This window comes from Hyperolius riggenbachi, chromosome 1 (genome assembly GCF_040937935.1).
Source record: "Hyperolius riggenbachi isolate aHypRig1 chromosome 1, aHypRig1.pri, whole genome shotgun sequence".
Taxonomy (NCBI): Eukaryota; Metazoa; Chordata; class Amphibia; order Anura; family Hyperoliidae; genus Hyperolius; species Hyperolius riggenbachi.
The window spans coordinates 97,639,052-97,665,032 of NC_090646.1; the positions used below are offsets into that span (position 1 = coordinate 97,639,052).

General features: G+C 43.3%; 1 protein-coding gene across 1 annotated transcript in view; it reads left to right on the top strand.

Moving 5' to 3' along the window:
• Positions 1-2,085: 2,085 nt before the first annotated feature.
• Positions 2,086-25,981, top strand: part of LOC137545809 (proton channel OTOP1-like) — a 32,613-nt gene continuing 8,717 nt past the window's right edge. The window contains exons 1-4 of the mRNA XM_068267459.1: positions 2,086-2,537; positions 13,011-13,147; positions 17,092-17,150; positions 23,576-23,706. Coding sequence (XP_068123560.1) covers positions 2,102-2,537; positions 13,011-13,147; positions 17,092-17,150; positions 23,576-23,706 — 763 coding nt within the window. The 5' untranslated portion in view covers positions 2,086-2,101. The remainder of the gene's footprint in view (positions 2,538-13,010; positions 13,148-17,091; positions 17,151-23,575; positions 23,707-25,981) is intronic.

Below are 25,981 nucleotides of genomic sequence, written 5' to 3' on the forward strand. Positions count from 1 at the left end.
ACCATAATTATGTATAAATGATTTAGTCAGTGTTTGCTCATTGTAAAATCTTTCCTCTCCCCAATTTACATTCTGACATTTATTACATGGTGACATTTTTACTGTGGGCAGGTTATGTAGCTGCTCCTAGCTGCTTTGGCTGTTAGAGACAGCTGTAAACAGCTAATTCCTGTCTGTGAACATTGTTACATTGGGGCAGTTTGCCCAGAGTACCGCGGTACTCAGAGCTTCTTGTGGGAGGGGTTTCAGCACAAAATCAGTCATACAGCGCCCCCTGATGGTCTGTTTGTGAAAATCATTATATTTCTCATGTAAAAGGGGGTATCAGCTACTGATTGGGATAAAGTTCAATTCTAGGTTGGAGTTTCTCTTTAAGGTAAATCCGGCCCTGGAGATGGGTCATTTTGGCACACAGGCACAGTCAGGTAGCTCCTGACCTAGGCGCCACCATAGACGTAATGTTATTATATAATGTTATTACATCTATAGTGGCGCAGCGGGATTTTAAATAAAATGTGGGTGCCGGCAATAGCCAGACCCCAAATTACTTCTCTCTCCAAATTGCTAGGACTTGAAGGGGGTATAGTATTTAATGCCGCCTGGAATTTTAGTGGCTGCAGGGTGATCCCTTATTCAGCTCACCCTAGTCCATATGCAATTAACTTTTTCTCCTGAGTTTTCTCCTAGGTGATATTTTCTAAATTGTCAATACAATGCCATTCAAACCACCAGCAAGAAAACAAATACTCAAATAATTTTGATAGTACTTTTTCACCTACTTTTTGGTATTTTTTCTATTGCAAAGTCCTCAAACATTATTCTAAAACAAAGATGAAAACTTATCTCCTGGGAGAAAACTTGGGAGAAAAAGTGAATTGCATATGGGACCCTGTGCCCAATGGACCGGACGATGATGCAATACGTATGCCAAATAGATATAGGGCTGGTTTAGATGGGTGGATGTCTGAACCAGCATGGTGTCTCGCTAGCGAGTAGAATAGCATTTTGTAACCTTCAGTAGCTCTTCCCATTGTCTGGCAAATGTGTAGTGGTTTGACCCCCGCAGGAGGTACACAAAAGCATCGTGATTAGCAGATTCTGGATGGTACATATAGCATCCAGGATGAAACGAGATGATGGGAAATTATGGTATTGAGACGGTGTTTGCGTGAACAACAGTAAATTATTGTATCGATGGCTGTCCATTCATTTGAATCGACAGCACTTAAACAACGAGCCTCGTGGCCGTCATTTAACGCCATTTAGACCTATATGAGAATCAGCCATAACCAGCACAGCACCAATTAAAAAGCTAATATAGAGATCTAGGGGCCTCACTGTTGCTGCAACCTATGAATCCCCTATTCTTATGCCACTGCGATTATTGCTACACTGCATAATACTCATCTTTGACAAGGTAATGCTCATAGGTTTGCCTTGACTATTCTATGTCCTGTTATGTAAAGCACTAAGCAACTAAAGGAAATCTAAAGCCAAATACAAAAATATGTTTAACTTACCTTGCAGCCCCATGGAGTCATCCTATGCCTGCGGCATCATTCGCAGCCCCTCTGTCCAGCAGTGGCGACCACCAAAAAGCTGTCCAGCCACGCGCCTCCTCGCCGCGTCCCCATTGCTTGCAGCATTATGCACATGCGCAGTACGCGAAAATCACTACTGCGCTTGCGCAGAGCGCCTAATGTCAACGGGAGTGTGATCGGGGTGTGCATGGCTCGGGGGCCATGCATGTGCTGTAGCCTCCGATTGGCGGCGACTGGCCAGCTGTCGGGGGTTGCTGCTGCTCATTGAGAACTTGGAAGGACGGCGTGGGTGCTGGATGACTCCAGGGGGCTGCAGGAAGCCCTAGGTACCGTAAGTTAAACTGATATTTTTTTTATTGGCTTTAGTAACCCTTTAGGTGCAGTAGCTACTGGCAACCTAATTTATTTTTGCACTATAAATTGCTCAAGAAAAATGTCTGATTTGTTGGTTTGGGTTACTACACTGCACAGTCACATGAACTATTACACAAAGGTAGAAGACACTCACTTGACTAGTTTGCTATGTAACTTTGCAGCGCTTGCACCATCTTGGAGCGATTATGAACATCATGGCAGTGGACACGATACAAAACTCCCAGCATGCAGCAGTGGACGGGATGGAGAAGACCAACTCGAATGAAATAAGCGATGTACCGGAACACTTTAGCACCTATGTAATGGATGATTTCATACCACCTCCTCCATTGATTGAGGATCTGGCTGTTGAAGTAGATAGAGGGGTCTATGACAAGAAGCATAAAAACAGTGAAATTGCCAGCAGCCAGTATGGAATTAATATTTTCATTGTTGGACTCACCTTGATGTTTGCCATCTACCTGAAAGTCAATGGAATAACTGAGAGTGATCGGCTCATCTTCCTGATTGTCTTAATGCTGATACAGGTGCTATGGATGATCTTCTACATCTTTGTTGGCGAAAGGAAGAAGTGGGCCTCCACAGAGAAAGATGTCCATGCTGGGGCCAGGTGGCTAAGATGTAAGTCAACATGTGTATTTCCTACAAAGAGGTGATTGTAATGTGCTAATTAAGATTATGCCAAATTAAGTATACATTTTCGCATTTACTGCAATACGTAATTACGATTTGGACTTTAAAGGGAACCTGAGATGAGAGGCTTACCTGGGGTTTCCCTTAAGGTTGCTCGTCCCTCGTAGTCTCCCTAGGTGGCTCCTGTCCCCCGCAATTCAGCCCGAAAGCCTGGCTGATTCGTGGTTCATTGCGCATGCGCAGCCCGGCCAGGCACACTCCCCGTCATGCTCCCGCGGCTTTGAGCGTTTTCCGGAGGCACTGGAGCCACCCAGGGAGACACCGAGGGACGTGTGACTTAAGGTGACTTAACAAAGCCCCAGGTAAGTATGGTACCTGAGAAGCTTCTTGTCTCAGGTACACTTTAAACTGATTTCGTGTAAGCCATTTGTAATTTCGCTTACATTTTGGGTACTTTTCTCCTAATTTCGTGCCGATTTTAAGAGTTAATAGCAAAGTCCCCATACATGCTATCATCACTATGCTATGTGGGGGAATAAGGCAAAACAAAAATAATTTTTCAAAAACACTTTTTAGTTTTTGAGGAAATTCGATTTTAAAAATGCAAAGGAAAAATGGTTTTTAAACTTAGAAAAAATGAAAAAAAAAACTATTTTTACCTTTGCATTTATAAAATCAATTTTCTCAAAAACTACAAAGTCTTTTTGAAAAATATATATTTTTTTGCCTTATTCCCCCCAACATATATATCATTTTTGGTGACAGTAACATGTACGGGGGCTTTGCCATTAACTGCTAAATTCGGCACAAAATTATGTGAAAATTACGCAAAATTACCATTCCTGATTACACTTAAAAACTAAATTAATTGCAATTAATGCCCCCAGAACTTAAGCTGCAGCAGGGTGAACCATCATTTGGCTCACCCTGCACCAAAGTGACCGGATGGCAAACTGACATGTACACTGCTCCACTGCGCATGCATGCCCCATCACGCTCCCAGGCAACGCATGCGCAACTAACCAATATACAGGAGTTTACCTGATGACTCTCCCTCCAGTATAGTTAGCCCCCATTCTGCCCCCCTCCAGTTTAGATAGCCAGGTGACTGCCCCCCCCCAAGTTTATTTAGTCCCCTTTCTGCCCCCCTCCAGTTTAGATATCCAGGTGACACCCCCTCCATTATAGTTAGCCCCCCTTCTGCCCCTCCTCCAGTTTAGAAAGCCAGGTGACTCCCCCTCCATTATAGTTCATCCTCCCCCCTCGGGCCGGATTTACCATAAGGCACTGTAGGCACCTGATGAAGGAAAGGCGTCCCACCCCCTTCCCGAGTGCCTCTCTTCCTCCTTCCCTATGCAAAGTCCTGATCAGAGTGTGAATAAGAGATTACTCAACCTGCTCTCGGCATTCAACTGACGAGATCTCCTTCAGTCAGGGACATCTTTAGCTACCTAATACTTGGGGACCCTTCTAGCTACCTTATATTGAGGTTCCTTTAACTACTTAATACTTGGGGGCAACTCTAGCTACTTAACGTTGAGGGTATGTCTGGCTACCTAATACTAAAGGGACACCTGTAGTTACCTACGATTGGCAAGGGAAGTAAGGGAGAAGTGACAGCTGGGACAGCCAGCACTCTTTGTGCGCGGTTCGGCGGGTGTTTCATGGATGGTGAAGTCTAGGGTACCAGGACATCTGTGCCTATAGGCTCCTCTAAGGTAAGTCCGGGGCTGCTCCCCCCTCCAGTTTAGATAGGCATGTGTTTGTTTCCCCAGTTAGCCCCCCTTCTGCCCCCCTCCAGTTTAGATAGGCAGATGACTCCCCCTCCATTACAGTCCGTCCCCCTCCAGTTTAGACAGCCAGGTGACTCTTCCTTCATTATATAGTTAGCTCCCCCTTCTGCCCCCTCCCTCCAGTTTAGATACCCAGGTGACTCCCCCTCCATTACAGTCCGTCCCCCTCCAGTTTAGATAGCCAGGTGACTCCTCCTTCATTATATAGTTAGCTCCCCCTTCTGCCCCCTCCCTCCAGTTTAGATACCCAGGTGACTCCCCCTCCATTATAGTTCGCCCCTTCCAGTTTATATAGGCAGATGACTCCCCCTCCATCATAGCTCACCCCCCCTCCAGTTTAGATAGGCAAGTGACTCTCCCTCTAATATAGTTAGTCCTCTTTCAGCCCCCCCCCCCTCTAGTTCAGATAGCTGAATACTTCCCCCCATACCCCCCATGATCTGAGCTGTGACTTGTCTCACCTGTTCTCCCTCACTCAGTCCGCCTCAGCCCTTCCCCACTGGCATCAGACCTCTGATCAGTGCTGGCTGGTGCTCACAGTGATGACGAGAGGGCATGCGTGCCATCTACAGTGCAGCGCCAAATATTTCAAATACAGGATGTGAGCGGTGATACCACTTCCTGTATTCCACTTTAGCCCGCAGGTATTTTCACCTTAAAGAGGATCCCCATCCTAATATAAAAAGTCCTGCAGTGCTGCTGTAAAGAAAAGTTATATTTACCTGCGGTGTCTTGTCCCACGGAGCTGTTCCGAAGACCCTGCATCATTCCAATTCTGGTGCCTGGCCCCGCCTCCCCTCTCTATCCGGAGAAAAAACTGCAAGCTATTTTACTGCAGTAAATAGCTTGGCGTTTTTCTCTGGGCAGAGGGAGAGACAGGGCCAGGCGGCGGAAGTGGAGTGAAGCAGGGTCTTTGGGAGAGCTTCGCTCGACAAGACACTGCAGTAAATATAACTTTTCTTTACAGCAGCACTGCAGGATTTTTTATATTAGGATGGGGATCCTCTTTAAAGAGAACCAGAGAAGAAGCACCCTCTTGTATTTTACCTTATAAATCAGTGGGAACATGACAGTAAACACTTAATCTGCTCTTTGTTTCATTGTTCTCTGTTTAATCTGACTGTTATCACCTCTGATAAGAATCCCGACTGAGCACTCAGTCTAGCTTTGCTACGGAAAGATTATAGCTGAGTCTGTCTTCTCTGGTGTCTTTTGAAGCCCAAGCCTGCCCCCTTGTGGCTCTGCTATAATGACTCAGCTATAATTATTCCCTGCAAAGCCAGACTGAATACTCAGTCCGGGATTCTTATCACAGCTGATAACAGACACTTTTAGCAGTGAGGATGAAACAGAGAGCATGGTAAGTGTTTTCTCTAATGTTCTTACTGATATATATGGTAAAATACACAAGGGTGCTTCGTCTCTGGTTCACTTTAAGGATGGAACAGTTTTCCCCTGTCAGCGCTCCTCACATTCATTCACCAATAATTTTATCACTACTTATCACACCTAAATGATCTATAACTTGTTTTTTGTTTTGTTTTTTGCCACTAATAAGGCTTTCTTTGGGTGGTACAAGAATTATTTCATTCTAAATGCACTTTAAGAGGAAAAATAAGAAAAAAATTGAAAAAATTCTTTATTTCTAAGTTTTTGGCCATTATAGTTTTAAAATAAAACGTTTTACTGTGCATAAACCCCACACATTTTATTTGCCCATTTGTCCCGGCTATTCCAACAAATAAAATATTTCCATTACATCCATGCAGCTCATTACTTATCTGCTACAGCTGTGAAGTTTTGTTTGTTGGAGTTATTTCAGGTGGAAGAGGCCAAGAAAAGAGGGGATCCCTGTCAGCAGCCCTGCTGATGAGTGTCGCGAATCTGTCAGACATTTAAAAAAAATGACATTTCTGAACAATTTTGTTTTTTAGTATAAATCGTAGTAGAGCCTTTGAGTGGCGTTTATGACAATACAAAACAATACATTTTTTTCTTTTGCAAACTAAGACCTCTGCTTCTAGATTAGCTGTAATAATAGCAGTGATTACTGGATGGTTGGTCTGCAGTATGTGAGTGTGGAAAGGGTTCATTGATTTAACCACTTGCCGACCGCGCACTCATAAAGCGCTTCGGCAAAGTGGCAGCTGCAGGACCAGCGACGCAAATCTGCGTCGCCGGCTGCAGGCTAATTAATCAGGAAACAGCCGCTCGCGCGAGCGGCTGCTTCCTGTCAATTCACGGCGGGGGGCTCCATGAATAGCCTGCGGGCCGCCTATCGCGACTCGCAGGCTAAATGTAAACACAGTAGCTCTAAAAATCAAAGTGGTAGGTGTGGCACATTCCATTCAGTGAGTGAGGAACACAAACAATACCCTCACAGTCCAGCAGGTCTGCACTAGCTACACTTGAATCCACTGACACTGGACGTGTGCTCCGCCAACACCAAGAAGAAACAGTTCAAGTAATAATTGAAAGAAAACAAAGGCGTGCACCTTCCGTCCAGGGTTTTAATCTCATGTAGTGACAGTGGTACAAGTCAAAAAGTACATCTCAGCGTGTCAGCGTGCAAAATCCAACATGAGGGTTGAACATTGATGTGAAGCTTACGTGTCCATCCAAATGGCTGGTCTGTGGAAAGGAGGTGGGTGGGAGGCACAGAGGTGGCGAGCGACGGCCGTTTCGCGTCTCCTGACGCTTGGTCACGCTACGTGCCTTTAGTGGCAAGTAGCGTGACCAAGCGTCAGGAGACGCGAAACGGCCGTCGCTCGCCACCTCTGTGCCTCCCACCCACCTCCTTTCCACAGACCAGCCATTTGGATGGCCACGTAAGCTTCACATCAATGTTCAACCCTCATGTTGGATTTTGCACGCTGACACGCTGAGATGTACTTTTTGACTTGTACCACTGTCACTACATGAGATTAAAACCCTGGACGGAAGGTGCACGCCTTTGTTTTCTTTCAATTATTAAATGTAAACACAAGCGGAAATAATCCGCTTTGTTTACATTTGTACAACGCTGCTAACAGTAGCAGCGTTGTACCAGATCAGCGTTCCCATGCCAATCAGCGGCCGGGGATCGCTGTCACATGACAGGCAGGAGCCTGTTAGAGGCTGCACAGGACAGATCCGTTCCTGTGCAGCCTCCGGTCTCCGGGGAAGGGAGGGAGGAGAAGGAGAGGGGGAATCCTGCGGTGGAGGGGGCTTTGAGGTGCCCCTCTCCCGCCAGCCACACGCAGGCAGGAGCGATCAGACCCCCCCAGCACATCATCCCGCTAGTGGGGAAAAAAGGGGTGCGATCTGGTCGCTCTGCCTGGTATTTGATCTGTGCTGGGGCTGTAGAGCCCACCCAGCACAGATCAGCAAAATCAGCGCTGGTCCTTAAGGGGGGGGTAAAGCCTGGGTCCTCAAGTGGTTAAAAAGACACTGAAGCAAAACATTTTTTTTATAATATAATGAATTGGTAGTGTACAGATAATTACTAAAACATTAGTAGCAAATAAAATATTCTCATATTTTTATTTTCAGTTATACAGTTTTTTTTGTATGACATTGCATCATTATCTAATATTTGCAGTTTACACGCTACTCAGCATTCTAAATTATTTTACAGAGAAGGCCAGCAAACGTTTGAACTGTCCTCTGCAGAGAAAATGAAAATACAGTTACTGACAGTTGAGAAAACAAGCTTCAGAAGACAGAGCTCTCTGTGGCTTTGAAAGTCATAGAGTTCAATGGCTGTTTTGCATAGATAACAACTGGAGTTTCTTAACTCTTCCTGTACTGGAAACAATGTTAGACTTATGTGTCTGCTCCTAACGTTAGATTTCTTAGCTGTACTACACATAGAAATCATTATATCATATTTTTTTTTCGCTTCAGTGTCTCTTTAATGGAGTTGGACCCAAGTTGTCATAAAGGAAGGAAAAGAGCAACAGCAGCGTTGTACAAAATTAAAAAATCAAAACAAAAAACAGTAAAAAGGCAGTTAAGGAAAATTCTAACTAAATCAGACAAGAACGAATTAAAAAAAAAACTATAAAAAACAAACAAAAACAGACATTTTATCCTAGACAATATGGAATTAAAAACCTGAAAACCTTTCAGGTCATTAACTTGTATGAATAATTTATGATTAATTCTTTCAATACTGTGTCAGTAAGGTGAAGCATGCAAGATATGAAGGTGCGTGCGGATTAATATCCTATGTACATTCTGAAGTCTAGAAAGAGCTGCCAGACAACAGATTTGAATTTCTGAACACACCTCTCCTTTGAGATTCAGTGTAAAATCTATAGCCTGCAGGAATGAGTCTTAACAAAGCACATGAATGGATAGCTCAGGGAAGGGCCCAGCGAGGGAGAAGGTGAGATCCCAGATTACCTCACACAACACAACTAAATACTGCAAAAACCTGCTGGGATTTTTGTGTTTAAAGGGGGATTGTCACTATAAAAATCACATTTCAACAGCAACTGGTCTGAGTGTATTAAGTGATAAAGATGCTAATCCTGTATTCAAAACTTTCAAAACATTTTCTGTTGTTATGGTTTGGAGTTATCAAATACCATAGGAGCACTGGCCCTTTAATTGCCATTGCCACCGACTGACAAAACATTGCATGCTGGGAGGTCTTTTTATCTATAATATATGACCCCTCTTCCCTTTATGTCCCCCTCCTTCTAATGACATAAGACAGTGCACTTCCTATTATAGACTTCAGTGGGAGTCACTGGGAGGAAGGTGGGTAATGAATACACAATTAGCAAGAGGAGAAAAAAAGAGTGAGGGAGGAAATGATGTCAGGATTACTTCATTCAAAGGTAACCAAGATGGAAACTGTCTAGAATAGGATTCTCTGCTTTTCCTTTATAAAATTAACAGGAATCATAACATAGACAGTGCAATACATCTGTTATGTAAGTAGAACTAGTATTTATCTACTTATACATGTGTTTTTTATTTGTAGGTTAGCATGGGTGTTAGTTGTTCTTCAAGGTGACTCGGTTTCACAATGTGATATGTCCATATGTCCATTAGTGATGATCATAATCAGCTAATTACGATTACCTGAAATGTCGCATACATTTTTGCAATTACCCCCATACATAATTATGTTTTGGACATTGATTTCGTATAGTCCATTCGTAATTCTGCATAATTTTTGCATAGTCTTTGTGTTATTTCTTGCCGACTTTAGCGGTTAATAGCAAGGCTATCATCACCAAAATTGCTACGTACCGTATGTTAAAGGACATTTGTAATGAGACAGATATGGAATCTGCCATATTTATTTCCTTTCAAACAATACCAGCTGCCTGGCTATCCTGCTGATCCTCTGCCTCTAATACTTTTAGCCATAGCCCCTGAACCAGCATGCAGCAGATCAGGTGTTTCTGGCAATGCACATGCTTCAAACTGGCCACGAATGCCGATGTTACGGGACCCGGTACCGAAGAGGGAGAAGACTGAGGATGGCGGCGTGGGAGCAATCTGTGCGCATGGGGCTGGAGGAAGTTACGGGACCCGGTACCGAAGAGGGAGAAGACTGACGATGGCGGCGTGGGAGCGATCTGTGCACATGGGGCTGGAGGAAGTTACGAGACCCGGTACCGAAGAGGGAGAAGACTGAGGATGGCGGCGTGGGAGCGATCTGTGCGCATGGGGCTGGAGGAAGCCCCAAGTATGGATGAAACTTTTAAGTTTAATCGTCTCAGGTTTCCTTTAAAGAAAGACTGAAGCCTTTTAAAATACCTGTTTTTATGCTGCAGGCTTCTTTATCATTATAACTCAAGCTGATTCGCCACGGGGACGCAGCAGAACGAGGTGTCTATCCCCATGAGATCATGGGGCAAAATTCCAGAACTTTCCAGGTCATGGATTTTGCTGCCCAGAGGAGGCAGAGCTTTGCACTGTAGCTCTGCCTCCATTCATCAGCGCTGATCATCGCCTCTTCCCGCCCCTCTCAGTGAAAGAAGACTAAGAGGGGCGGAAGGAGGCGGAGATCCATGGAGATTGATGCTAGTAGAGGTAGAGCTACTGCACAAAGCTCTGCCTCTACCAGGAAGGAGCCCCAAATCTTGCCCCGGGGATTTCAGGGAATTAAGACCTTGTTCTGCTGCGTCCCCGAGGCAAATCAGCTTGGGTTATAATGATGGAAAAGCCTGCAGCATATAAGCAGGTATTTTAGAAGGCTTCAGACTCTCTTTAAGCAATACCAGTTACCTGGCTATCCTGCTGATCCTCTGCCTCTAATACTTTTGGTCTTAGACCCTGAACAAGCATGCAGCAGATCAGATGTTTCTGACTGACATTATTGTCAGATCTGACAAGTTTAGCTGCTTACGGTACTTGTTTCTGGTGTTATTCAGACACTACTGCAGTCAAATAGATCAGCAGAGCTGCCAGGCAACTGGTACTGTTTAGAAGGAAATTAATATGGCAGTCTCCATATCCTTTTCGTTACAATTGTCCTTTAAAGAGAATAGTGGAAACAAGTCAAACAAATAATTTTTCAAGAAGACCTTGTAGTTTTTGAGTACATCAATTTTTAAAATGCAAAGGAAAAATGTTTTTTAAACTAAAAAAATGACAGTTCAAAAAACATTTTGCATCTTTGCTTTGCATTTTGTAATCCTTTGCATTTTTTCAAATTGATTTTCTTAAAAACTACAAGGTATTTTTGAAAAAAAAAAATGTTTGTCTTGTTCCCACTACTCTCCTTACAGGGAATCTGAAGTGAAAATAAACTTATGATATAATGATTTGTATGTGTAGTGCAGCTAAGAAATAAAACATTAGCAGCAGAGATATGAGTCTAATATTGTTTCCAGTACAGGAAGAGTAAAGAAACTCCAGTTGTTATCTATGCAAAAGAGCGTCACTGATCTCTCCGACTTTCAAAGTCAAGTGGCAGAGAGCTCTGTTCTGTTTATCTGTAAAGGAAAGTTCAAAAGGTCATTAGCCTACTCTGTAAAATAATTTAGAATGCTAAGTAAATTGTGTAAACTGCAAATATTAGAGAATGATGCAATGTTATAAAAAAACAATATAACTGAAAATAAAAACATGAGACTATTTACTTTGCTACTAATGTTCTATTAATTATCTGTACTACACAACCAATTCATTATATCATATTTTTTTTTCCGCTTCAGTGTCACTTTAGCATACATAGAAATTTTGGTGATGATAGCGTGTATGGGACTTTACTATTAACCGCTAAAGTCAGCACAAAATTACACGAAAAGTCCACAGGTATTCCATACATAAACTTTGCAATACATGTGCATGCATATTATAATATAAGATGTCCATTTGTCCCAGAGTAAAATGCAGTATAAATTATTTATTTCATATGTTGCTGTAAAAATATGACAGATCTGAAAGGTTTTGGACTAGTCCAGTCTTGGGGAGGTGTCTCAAGGCTCACTTTATTCTTAAAATAACTAATTGAAAAGGAATTGCTCAGTCCAGTGCCAGTAGACAGGCCAGCAGGTATCTTTGTATAGATCCTTTCCAGGGAGTGCTTTTGTAAACAATATATAAAGTACTGAGAATCCCCCATGAAGAGATGGACTAGTCCAAAACCTGTCAAATTTGTCCTACCTACTTTAAGAGACAGTGTCATAGGAATAAAATAATGTATAATTCATTTTACCACAGGACAAATAAACATCTTACAGTAGATGGATGCATACACATATATTGTTATATTCACTCACCTGGCTACCAGTGTGACGTCACACCCATACCTCTCCATTGTGCCCCCCCCCACCATAGCAATAGAACACATTGCTAGCCTGCTGGCTAGTGAGAGTGACGCGTATGTCAGCCTCAGCCCTGCAATGTCGCCTGAGGGATTGGGTACCGATCCCTGTCGGGCAACATTCCCCACATGTTGTGTAGGGGCCTTTAGAGAAACATCAAGGCCAGACTAAAGTTTGCCAGAAGAACATAGACAGAGACCAGGACTGGTAATGTCCATTGGACAGATGAGTCTAAAATTAAATTATTTGGACACCAAAACACAGGACCAAATGCACCATTTCAGGAAAGCAACCTCATACAACCTGTTAAGTATGGAGGTAACATGACAATGACCTAAAACATGCCAGTAAATCCACCAAACATTAGCTGGAAACTACGAAATGGAGAGTCTTATCCCATTCACTCCCAGACTCTAATCCCATTGAGATGCTGTGGAGTGATTTAAAACCATCTGAACATGTAAGAAACCCTTCATACAACTCACAACTGAAATCATTGAATCTGCACTGAGGAGTGACAAATGTCAGAGACTCGTAGAAAGCTACAAGAATGATTTAAAGTTATTTCAGCTAAAGGGATAACACTAGCTATTAAGGGGCAGGGTGTTTTTTTTCTTCCGTTTGAACACACATTTTTGTTGATATCTTTTATGAATATGTAAATCAAGTGTTTTTTTGTTGTTGTTGTTTCCCTTTACTCAAATCACTTCCTTTTCTTGAGATAAATAAAAGACATCTCTATGTGAATATGTCTGAAATTCTTTTAATGTAGTGTTCTTATTTGATCACATGACTTTATGTATTCTTCATGCACCCAAAACTCTATGCCTTTGTTACCTGCATTGTGACAACTCTTATCAGTTGGCAAAAGCTTACATCATTTCTTTTTCACTTAGGTGGCATAGTCCTGTTTGCATCGACCACACTCGTGATGCATGCCCTGAAGTTAGGCTACTTTGTTGGATATTCGGACTGCCTCTCCATAATGGAAGGTGTCTATCCGGTTACCCATATCATTCATACCTTCTTTCAGGTATGTAACAAGTGTGTGTGTATGTATAAATGTGTGTTTAATCATTGCAAAAGCTGGATTTCTAAAAGGACACTATTTTCAGGGGTGCAGCTAGGGTTTTGGTGGCCCCAAACAGGTTATAACCGGAGGCCCCCACCCCCAACTCCTTCCATGAATGGAATGGTGCAGAAATGAATGTGGCCCCACCATTGAAGAAAACACTGCGGGAAAAAAAGTGGGCGTGTCCAATACATGATGTGGGTGGAGCCAAATACTAGCAAAATACAGGTAGTCCCCGATTAATATATGATTTTGGGTACAGGAGGTGCCCTCAGTATAGGTAGCGAGCTATAGGTGCTGTAGTATTGGTAGCCAGGTACAGGTGGTGCCCTCAGTAATAGGTAGTGAGCTATAGGTGCTGCAGTATAGATAGCCAGGTACATGTGGTGCCACAGTATAAGTAGCCAGGAATAGGTGCAGCCAGTATAAATAGCAAGGAATAAGTGTAGCCAGGAATAGGTGTAGCCAGTATAGATAGTCAGGAATAGTTGCAGCCAGGAATAGGTAGTCAGGAATAGGTGCAGCCAGGAATAGGTAGTCAGGAATAGGTGTAGCCAGTATATAAAGTCAGGAATAGTTGCAGCTAGGAATAGGTAGTCAGGAACAGGTGCAGCCAGGAATAGGTGTAGCAAGGAATAGGTAGTCAGGAATAGGTGTAGTCAGGAATAGGTAGTCAGGAATAGGAGTAGCCAGTAATAGGTGCAGCCAGGAATAGGTGCAGTCAAGAATAGGTGCAGTCAAGAATAGGTAGACAGGTATAGGTAGTCAGGAATAGGTAGTCAGGAATAGGTGTAGCCAGGAATAGGTAATCAGGAATAGGTGTAGCCAGGAATAGGTGTAGTCAGGAATAGGTAGTCAGGAATAGGTGTAGCCAGGAATAGGTAGTCAGGAATAGTTGTAGCCAGGAATAGGTAGTCCGGAATAGGTGTAGCCAGGAATAGGTGTAGTCAGGAATACAGAGCCGGGACAAGGTCCTCCAGCACCCACGGCTGAGACACCAAAGTTCGCCCCTCCATCCCTCTCACCCCAGCCGTCACACACTGATTGCTATTAAACTAAGAGACGCCCCAGGGCCCCCAATACATTAATCTCTAGTTATCTGGCTTGCAGTCACTGCCATGTGTCCCCTTTTCTTATTTCTCTCTACTTCAAACACAATAGTGTAATGATAGCTGAGTAAGTGGTGCGCCCCCTCCTACACTGCGCCCTGAGGCTGGAGCCTCTCTCGCCTCTGCCTCGGCCCAGCCCTGCAGGAATAGGTAGTCAGGAATAGGTGTAGTCAGGAATAGATAGTCAGGAATAGGTGTAGCCAGGAATAGGTGTAGCCAAGATTAGGTGCAGCCAGGAATAGGTGCAGTCAAGAATAGGTAGTCAGGAATAGGTAGTCAGGAATAGGTAGTCAGGAATAGGTGCTCAGGAATAGGTGCTCAGGAATGCATTGGGTGCGATTTTAACGTCGCACCATGCAACGTTAAAGTCGCACCCAATGCGTCATTATAGGAGCCTCGAGTGCCCCGTTTTCGTCGCATCGCGATACAAAGTTTCGTGTGCACCAACCTTTGCACGCGCAGTTTTGTGTGCGTGACTTTGCTCGCAATCAGATTTGCAAAACGGTGCTAACCCAGTTAGCACCCTAGTTATCACGTCCAAAGTCTTTTAGGCGTGCTAACTGGGTTAGCACCACTTTGTGAATCAAGCGCTAGATCTTTAACCAACAGCGATGAACGAGGCTAAACACATAGCAACTATCTTTGTTTTCTATCTTACCTGCATACATAAATGGCCCTGCCTCTGGTCCAAAGGCCTTGGTGCAGTCACAACCTCTGCATGCCCTATTGCTATGCCACATGTCTCGTGTTCCCTTTTATTATTAGAATGAGATCGATAGACAGCAGGAGAAAGACAAAGTTGAATAGAACAGAAAAGAATGGATTTATCACACAAGGTAGTGCGGTAATCACATTTTCCCAGTGTTTATAGACTCCACTTGAACAGTTGAAGCATCATAGAGTTACACCCACATGCTCAGGTTCAGGGATGTTGTGGTGGATGTATTTTGTCTTTTGTATTGACAGAGTAATCCTCAACACCAAAGCTTCCATAGCAGCTTGAACTTGCTCTGTACGCTGTGTGGGAGTCTCTAGGCATTGTTGTCGCCAGTGAATTGTCTTTCTTGCAACAGAGTGTGTGAAGTGTTTGCTCTGTGTTTAATCACCCAGCCTGCCATGTTTCTTACAATAAGTGATGATCTGTACTCCATTCATAGCAAAATCAATCTCAACTTCTGCTGGGAATCATTTGTATTATTTGCTGAATGTAGACTTTGTGACCATTGCATATAAAAATTAAAAAAAATAATTCTCAACTGTGAGCAAAATCTATGCTTACAGTTTAAAGCAAAATGTGGTTTACAAAAATTAATTATCTCTCCTTATCTGGCTTAGTGAACCCGAGGTGAAAGTTAGATGGAGGCTGCCATATTTGTTTCCTTTTAAACAATACCAGTTGCCTGGCAGCCATGGACGTTGCTAGGATCCTAAGAGATCCGGGGCGCTTTTGGGCACTCCAGCCAGAAAATGGGTGTGGTCACGCATCAGAATGTGGGTGTGGTCATGGGTGGAGCCAAATTTACATGAACTTAACAGTGGTCTAGTTAGGCCTGCCCCAGCATATCACATAAACATAGTCACCTGGCTTCTGGGTTTCTGCTGGGAGGGCTGGCCTGCCGCCAGGTTATCTGCCAGTCCATCCATAGCATTCCCTGACCTTCAAGTGGACCCCCTCCCATGCTCCCACTGGCCTTCCATTGAGGCACCACAACTACCAGCATGCCTTCATAGAAGAATCACAGCTCCCTGAATAGCCAGATAAAGGCATCATAGTGCCTAGCATGGCACCTCAGCACCCAGTATGCGAACATAGAGGCACCACAGCACCCAGCATACCCGACTGATGCACCACAGCTCCCAGCATGCTTGCCATTGAGGCATTACAGCTGACTCTTCCTGGGGGACATCTGGGGCACCCCTGAATAGATACGGGGCACAGGCCACTGATCTTTGGGGCTAGCAACCCCCCTGCTGGCAGCCCTGCTAATCTATGGCCTCAATTCACTAAGCTTTATCAAACACTTTATCAAACGTTTGATAATTTACCTCATGGGTAAAATCTAATTCTGAATTCACTAAGATGTTATAGATTTGTTGAACGTTTTATCAAGAAAACATTCGATAAATATATAACATCTTAGTGAATTCAGAATTAGATTTTACCCATGAGGTAAATTATCAAATGTTTGATAAAGTGTTTGATAAAGCTTAGTGAATTGAGGCCACTTTGTGTCTGCAGTCGTTTCTGAATAACACCAGAAATAAGCATGCAGCTAATCTTGTCAGTTCTGACAATATTGTCAGAAACACCAGATCTTCTGCATGCTTGTCCAGCGTCTATGGCAGAAAGTATTAGAGGCAGAGGATCAGCAGAACAGCCAGGCAACTGGTATTGCTTAAAAGGAAATAAATATGCCAGCCTTCATATAACTCTCATCTCAGGTTCACTTTTGGAACCCGAGCCTTCCTTTTGGCTGTGCAAATAGTCCCTCCTCCTGGGACTAATGTGACTAAATCAATAAATAGCTAATATAGGTATGGGCGTGCTTTATTACAACTGAAATGCTGCCTGTCAAAGTATACAAAATATAACTTAAAAATACACTACATGTTTCTACACTTGTACGATTTAAAAACAATATATAAAAATACATACAAAAACACAAAGCAGTACAAACATGACTTAGGGCTATCCACAAAGCAGAAAATGGAAAAAGTATGAAACTTCTAGAGCTATACAAACTTCCTCACACTCTAAATAATCCTTAAACAAATATATTTTTCTATATATTATAGGTGTACTTCCTGTGGTGTCATTCAAAAGATGTGATCAAGTCTTTCAAAACCCTTGAAAGGTGAGTAAGATGACATCATCGTCTTGATATTTAACTCCAAACACGTTCTCTTTGCAGGAAAAAAAATTGTCCATAGAAAGCAGACAGCTAGCCTCTTTCATTTAGGCCCCGTTCACATTACAAACGCGGACGGGAACGCACACGGAACGCAACGCGTACGAACGCACGCCATCCGCGTTTGTATGCGTTGCGTGGCTGATCCCATCACTGAAAAGTGAATGGGACAGCCATGCGTTTTGGCAAAAAATGCGTGCAGCATGCGTTCCCGGACCGCACAGGTCCGGAACGCATGCAGTGTGAACATCAGACATTGCACTCTATGCAATGTCTGATGTCGTGCGTGTCGGCCACCTGCACGCGTTTCCAAAATGCGGCTGGAAACGCGTGCAGTGTGAACGGGGCCTTATTCGCTTGCACTACAAAAATGACAGTTTGTGTTACCTTTGCAACACACAGGCAGATTAAGCCCATTGGGAAAAAGTTTAATATTGGTTCAATAAAGTTATAGTTTCATAAGGCTCTTATGAAGATTTGCTCCTCACAATCATGTGCTACCATAACTCACAACTGTGCCTTTATTGGAAGACAGTCCCTCTATGGGAACCAGATTCCTCTGCACTTTTTTCTTCCTCCTATGTTGCTCTTTCAGGACTGATGTACAGAGCTATATAATTTTATGAATTTCTTGACTACAATTTGTTTAAGGGCCTGTTTCCACTACACGCAGTGCGATGTGGCTACATAAATGCAGTCGAACTGTAACCAATGCACAAATGTTCCGTTAGCACGGCAAATGGAACAGTTTCCATTGCATGCTGGATCAGAGAATCTGCAGCATGTCGCATCTGAGTCCCGGCTCCTCCAGTGACTTCCGCATTGGTAGGTAACATTTCTGAGCGCTACCCGTGCACGTCAATCTTACCATAGTTTGGTGAATCAGGGCCTGTGCCTTTTTCTCATGAATTATTGTTAGTACTTGTGACTAGGGGTGTGGTGGGGGTGTGGCAGAGGCATGTCGTAAAGGGATACATCCGGAAAAAAAAAGAGTTTCACTTACCTGCAGCCGTCCTGTGCCCACGCCGGTCCTCTACGATCCTCTGTTCTCTCGCTGCAGCTTACTTCATTTTCGCCGACTCAGAGTCGGAGGGCCTGAGTCCGCAATAGTGTCCTGCGCCTGCGGGAGAACGGAGGATCGTAAAGGACCGGCGCGGGCACAGGACGGCTGAAGGGGGGCTGGTAGAAGCCCTGGGCCTTGCAAAGTACCTTTGTAGCAATGTTGAGGAGCAAGGGACTCTTTCCCTCGGCCATGTTCCCTGAAAAGGACACATAGGTAATATAGTAAGGGGCAACTGTAGTGTTATCTGGTTACCTCCGAAATAAAGGGATAAACAACCACTGACACCCAGGTAAATAGGTAAAATTGGTAATTTTCTGACCATTTAGGGTATCTTTCACCCAAAACAGGTAAAGTAAAGCACCATAAAAAAATACTTTATATAATAGGATGATAGTTATATGAGTTTCGGGTGGAGTCTTTAGTTAAACAAAATTCCCTTCATTGTTAAAAGACCACTATTGCCAAAAACTGTACATTTTAAAATACTTGTGTAAACATACTCATAACAAGTTCACGTCTCCCATAGTAAAATGCAGTATCAATTACTTTTTTCCTTTGTTGCCGTCGCTTACAGTAGACAGAAAAAAATCGGACAAATTTGACAGGTTTTTGTTTAGTCCTTTTTCTTTTGGGGGATTGGCGTATAAGACGACTGGGCGTATAAGACGACCCCCCAACTTTTCCAGTTAAAATATAGAGTTTGGGATATACTCGCCGTATAAGACTACCCCTCTTCCAATGCACACCAAATTAAAATAAAAAAAATAATAATGTACTGGTGTGGTGTATGAACAGATACTGGTGCTGTACTGTATGTGTTACCCAGTATATAACAGTATATAGTCAATTGACTTGTTGCATTGGTCAACTCTCCTAGACTGGTCAGCTGTCCTTGTCTACCTGTTTATCAGAGTGGTATGGAAGAATAGATTGCGCTCCCTCAGCAGCGAGATCTGAGAATCGGTAACAGGATAGGGCGTATCACCCGGCATCAATAACACCCGGCGTATAAGACGACCCCAACTTTTCAGAAGATTTTCAAGGGTTAAAAAGTAGTCTTATACGCAGGAATATACAGTATGTCCTTTAATGTTTAGAAAAGGACTATGGAAAGGACCTATAGAAAGACGCAGGCCAGCCTCCCTACTTGCTCATATACTATTAAGGCAGTGGACTGAGCAACTACTGTTGTAAGTGGTTTTCAGCATAATAGCTAACCCTCAGATTCCCTCATAAGGAAATGGACTAGTCAGGTCTGTCAGCATTTTACAACCTATTGTAAGTGACTGCAATGAAGGGAAAAATAATTTTATAGTGCATTTTACTCTGAAACGAATGTACATTTTATAGATATGCATACACATACATTTCAAATTTTAGAATTGTCAGCGATAGTCCTGTGGGCTACTGATAAACCCGAACTGCAAATTAAAAGTCAACATACACACGTCATACTTACCTCCCACTTAGTCTACTCATCAATCTCTTTAGGCCCTGTTCAGACCGTCAGCGTTTGTAGAACGCGTATAAATTCAAAGAAACGCAAGTTGAAAAATGCATGCGTTTTTCTTGCGTTCAAATGCGTATTCTATTGCGTTTTGCACACACACGTGACCCAGGATAAAAAATTATGGGTACCGCAGAGGGAAACGTATGCTAAAACGCAATAGTATGCGTTTTTGATACGCGTCCATAGACTTTCATTGCGTCCGTTTCTGTGCGTGACGCACAGAACTGCGTGGAGCAATGCGGATGAGAAACGTATGCGTCTCATACGCATACATGTGAACGAGGCCATTAGAAAACATTAGTAGCCGTTTCTATGTGTAAAATCTTTTTGTATGCGTTCTGTAAAAACGGCTAGGAATGCACATAGTCTGAACAGGGCCTAAGTCCTCTCCCGTGTGCTGTTTGTCCACTGTGAGCGATGGAATTCTCCATCGTCCATCCTTTAAAAAAAGGTGATGAAGCCCTTACAGCTTCTGTGTCAGCATACTGTTAAACTGTAATATCACCGACTTGAGCCGTAGGCAAACATGGACATTACCTTGCACATCAGTTGTCCCTTCAGTTGTAACTGATAGCAACTGATATATATCTGACAGCAACTGATATAATGAATCATTGTAAGAAGAAAATGGTGAGCTTCTGAGAGGAACTGATGGCTCACGTAAGTATGTAATATTCATTTGCAGGTACATCCTCTGTTTAATTTAAATAATTTTACTCTGTTCAGGTGTTAAATCATGGCTCACAATTGATAATAAGCTAACATGTAGCTGAGTTGATAGTATAAAGGCCTGCCTGTCATTCAAGAGTACATTGACGTACTTTAGTGTTGCCCAGCCAACATAATTTGTTTTCATTAATTGGTAACAATTAGGCCTTCTAATCAGAAATTGTAGGTTCCCCAAATGATTGTTTATTGTGCAATCTTTGGGTGCAGAAAACAAGGAGAAACTCTTTCCAGACAATGCTAGGCATAGAGAGAAGGATAAGAAGACTTGGATAAGAAGGGAACATGAACTTTTCACAATACCAACCTTTCTATGTGGACCTGCCTCTTCCAATGACTCAGGCAATGTTATTGCAACCTGATATATAAGTCTGTAGAAAGAAAACAGTGAGGTTTGAAATATGGAATACTTAAATACACCTGCAATGTTTCATTGTCTATTGTTGTGTTTTGCTAAAGGTTGTGAATAGCTGTCTGAGTGTGAGGGTCAAAGAAAATTAATGGAATACAGGTTGTGGATTTCTATCCAACACTTAAAGGACCACTATAGCGAAACATGATTTTTAAGCACCCCCACAGTAGTTATACAAACCATAAAGAAGCTTCACTGTGCAATTTTTTTTTATTTTCTGTCATGGTCCTTTAAATATCCTTATGTCACTGTTCCCTGTTTCCGTCAGTCCCTGAAATAACTCTGACGGACCTTTGTAACTGTAAACCCATAGTAGAGGAAGACTTGTCCGAGAGTGTGAAAATAAATAACAGATGGTTTATTCCTTTTTTTTTTTACCTTTGCCCTGCTCTCTCTAACTGCCTAATTCATGCTGGGCAAACTCACACACTCCTCAGTGCCTCTGGCGTGGTAATATAAAAAGGCCCCCGCTGCATTCTGTGCCCTACAGGCAATGAGGGAGGCAGCTGTCAGTGCAGTAACGCCGACTCAGCTGTACTGCACAAGCGCGTCCTCACAGGGCAGCAGAGAATCAGCGATTGAACGGAGATGAAGAGCGCATCAATGCGCAGCCACGTCATCAAGAGTGAATTAATCGAGAGGCAGAGCGGCTCTTTGCGCAGCCGCTACAGTGGAGACAAGGTACCGGCAAACGGACGAAGGGGGAGAGCGGCTCATTACGCTGCCGTGTCCGCATTGACAGCTGCCTCCCTCAATGCCTGCAGGGCAGAGAGTGCAGTGGGGGGCCTTTTTATATAACCACGCCAGAGGAACTGAGAAGCGTGAGTTTGCCCAGCATGACTTAGGCAGTTAGAGAGAGCAGGGCAAACGTAAAGACATTAGACATTTGTGTCTAATCACAAATTGTAATCTGATCTCTCCCCGTGTCACATGACTGCCTATGGCAGAGATGGCACATAAGCTCATTTGAAAGCACAGGATGGTAACAATATGTCTGCTTCCATGAATCAGGAAGTAGAAACAGTGCAGATTTATTTTAGGATTGGTATCAGGTGTAACATAGAAATGTTTTTTGTTTAAAAGTTATTATGCTGTTGTGTAGCTTTTAGAGCAGAGAGGACGTTCTGAATTCAGGTCCGCTTTAACAATGAGGGTACCTTTGGCTAACGGCAAGTAGCTAGTGGTGCCCCCAGCTGTTGGGAGCTCTCATCAGTGGAATGCCAAGAGCTGGGTGAGTAACCCCTGATTTACGCTCTGCTTGGGACTCATGCATAGGGAGGGAGGGAGGCTTTAAGGGAGGGAAGTGAGCCACTTTTCCATCACCAGGCGCCTGTAGGCACATGTCTACAGTGCCTTATGGTAATTCCAGCCCTGAGGGCTGTGGAGTTGGAGTTGGAGTCGAGGAGTCGGAGCAATTTTTGGGTACTTGGAGTCGAGAAGAAAAGCACCAACTCCGACTCTGACGGCTAATGAATTTAAACTTTACACTTAAAATAGAAAATATGATAAAATATTCTATTTCTCAGATAATAGTCATGATACATAATTTATATATATACAGTAATAGCAGAGCTTAGTCCACAAAAATGAAATAAACCAATCAAAAAGCAGTTACTTGTGCTGCAGCAATAAAGCAGTTATCATATTTTTAAAGTCAGATATACATATCTGGTTGTGACTGTATATCTGATATGTACACAGGAACATTTTATATATAATAAATTACATCTCTGCTGTAAGAATAAAGCCTGTTGTGTAGTTGTGTCACTAATAGGGATGGTCATTGAGATGCAATAATTCTGCGTTGATGCAGGTTTATGCAAATTTTGTATGCAGACGGGCCGCGCATCCACGACTTCAGTCAGGGGCTGAAGGAAGCCCCAGGTAAGTCCACATTCCATTTATTTTCTTTGTTCAGGGTGCCTTTCACAGCTACTTTACAGCAATATCCTAAGTTAAGTTAAAATGCATCTCTGGTGTACATAAAAAACTCAGACTGCTTAAAAGTTGAGTGTCCCAACACATTGTCTGTTTAATAGGATTCACTGGAACTCCGTGCTAGGTTCCGGTGCATAGATCTGCCCCCTTGCAGATATAGAAAAGGTAGGGGCCTTTTTCTGCAAGGTGGCAGGGCTACACGCTGGAACCCAGCAGATATGGAGCTCCGATGAGCCCCTGTCATGGTCCAGTTTGGTATCTTGAAGGACAGGCAATGGACAGTATGGTCTTCGGCCTTCATGAATATGAAAACATATTGTGCAAAACCCAGATAAAATCGGTTAAGATAAAGGTGGAACTGCAATGAAACAAACATATTATGCTGACCTAAAGTTACCTCCAGAGTACTTCCAGAGGGTCGAGGGTAGCTCCAGGGGCTCAAGTGTAACTTTATAGATCCGATCAGATGTGAACAGTAATCTTCCTATATAATCCATACAGACAGTCCATATATGTCACATGTGTATCTCACCCAACCAAGTCTCCATGATTTGTAGTTACACCACTGTCTATCCCAAGTTTGACCCACCAATAAAATGCTTTGGAAGCAATGTGAGGTCTGAAGTAAAATGTCTATATGAAAATAAACTTGTTGGACTATGTCCATAAGTTCTTTGCTAAATATTATCATTATTAACAATAGACTGTTAAAATTACTTTAGGTTTGGCTTAATACACTCTGTGTTTACAAACCTACTCCTCTGGGCAAGCGCCGTAGCAACAGAATCGGACCATCAGCTGGAGGAACACATGGAAAGACTGAAGTCTCTCGGCTTTCTAAACTTAACACTGAGTAAGTGGGACATCAAATGTATATCTGAAAGCGGTATAAAACTCTGACATAATATTCAATAAAAACATGTTTTCCTACTTTTTATATCCCATATAGTTATCATTTTATTCATAACTGGTGTAATCATATTGTAATGTACCCAGAAATGCTTTCTGAGCATCTGTCTGTGTTCTGGAGGGTCTGAATTGCCATAGAATGTTTACATTCCTCACTTGATACAATTAAGTAAACACAAGATAATGTTATCTCCAGTTGGGATGCATCCAGCTTTCCCTGCAGGGAGCTTGTAAGTCCTGTGTTTAACTAGTTGAATGCTGTTCTAGTAAAAACAAATAAAAATGGTGGTAGTATATAATATGCTGTAAATAATCTTTTAGAGCAAAGAAGAAATGCTGGGTTTCATACCACTTGAACTAGAATGTATGCAAGTTTCTAATGGTGCCCATACATGGTACAATTTTTTCATTTTTTTTTTCGATTAGATAATTGCGTTCAAATATTCCGTTAGATTGAATATAAAGATTTTTCCAACATGTCCAATCAGATTTTTATTGAAAAAAAAGGCATAATCGTTTGTTTTTCTTAATTGGAAAAAAAAAAGATTATTTTTAACTTTCATTCGATTCAATCGTTTTGGTCAAATAAATCGGAAAATCTAATGTTTATATTGTACCGTGTATGAGTACCATTAAGCTGGTTTGGAAGTGTATACTGTAGTTCAGTTGATTTTGCAAAAACCTTTATTTCGTGCACTTTAGAATACTTGTTTATTGCACAGTAATTCCTCATGTATTGCACATTTACCGGTAGTCAGTGAAGCACTTTATGTTTTGAAAAAACCTAGAGTTTTCCTGTAGCTAATATTTTTGTAATGGATGTATATTTAACCACTTAACGACCGCCTAACGCCGGTAGGCGTCGGCAGGTCGCAGTGGTGTTTCCATGGAAACGGCCGGCCGTTCCATGTCATTTCAAGGAGGGTGTCTCCGTGAACAGCCTGCGCGCCTCTGTTCGCGGCCCGCAGGCTAAATGTAAACACGCGGGGAAGAAATCCCTGGTGTTTACATCATTCGGCGCTTACGGCGCAGCAGCGTCGTAAAGGAGATCTGCGATCCCCGGCCTCTGATTGGCCGTGGATCGCCGGCATCTGATAGGCTGAAGCCTATCAGAGGCGGTGCAGGACGGATCGCCGTCCTGTGCCGCCCACAGCAAGGAGGGGAGGGAGGGAAGGAGAGGGAGGGCAGAATAGCGCTGCAGAGGGGGGCTTTGAGGAGCCCTCCCCACAAAACACAAACAGCCGGCGGCGATCAGACCCCCCAGCAGGACATCCCCCTAGTGGGGAAAAAAGGGGGGAAGTCTGATCGCCATGCTGCAAACACGATCTGTGCTGTGGGCTGAAGAGCCCACGCAGCACAGATAAGGGAAAAATCCCCTGGTCCTCAAGTGGTTAAAACTAATGCTGATTTTATTCTCTTACCAGAAAAATTATCAGTTCATTGGCATCTGATTATTAAGGCTGCTGCCATCTCAGGGATGCTGTTATTCCTCCTGACTATAAAATACATACGTTTATTGAGCAGAGGCTCATTTTAAGTAGTTATAAGCATCATCAAGTCTACTTAAGACCAATCCAAGTGCTTCCTGTATACTTACCTGGGGCTTCCTCCAGCCCCTGTGGACCTTGGCCTCCCTCACCATCCTCCTGGGCCGCTCCAATCCTCCATTGGCCAGCCCGGTCTCTTCCTTCATGCAGCCCAGTCGCGTTTTACTGCTCATACCCAGCCACACATGCACCCCCAATTACAGGGAGCATTTTGCATCTGAGCAGTTACTACTGGGGGCCATGCATGTGAAGCATGGCATGACCGGGCCGACTGAAGGATGAGACTGGGGCTGTCAGAGGAGGATCGGAGCTGCCTGGGAGGAAAGCAAGAGAGCCCACAGTCCACAGGGAGCTGGAGAAGCAGGTGGTTTTGGCACATGGCACTGGCCGAGTGAGTTGGGTGCCGCTGTAGCCAGGGGCATAACTAGAAATCCCCGGGCCCCCTGCAAAAAAAAAATCACTGGGCCTCCCTCCGCCCGGGCCTGCTCAGGGCTGTTTTGGGAAGCAGGAGGAGTCACAACATGAGAGGAAAGTGTGGCCGCACAGTTGGATTTGACTTCTTCTCAGTCTTATCAGCTGTTTGAACAATAGCAAGAGACATTTTTTGTTGTTTCAACAAAAGTTGTTCAACAATTGTGCTGCATAAAAGACTGCTGTTGAGCGTGTATATGT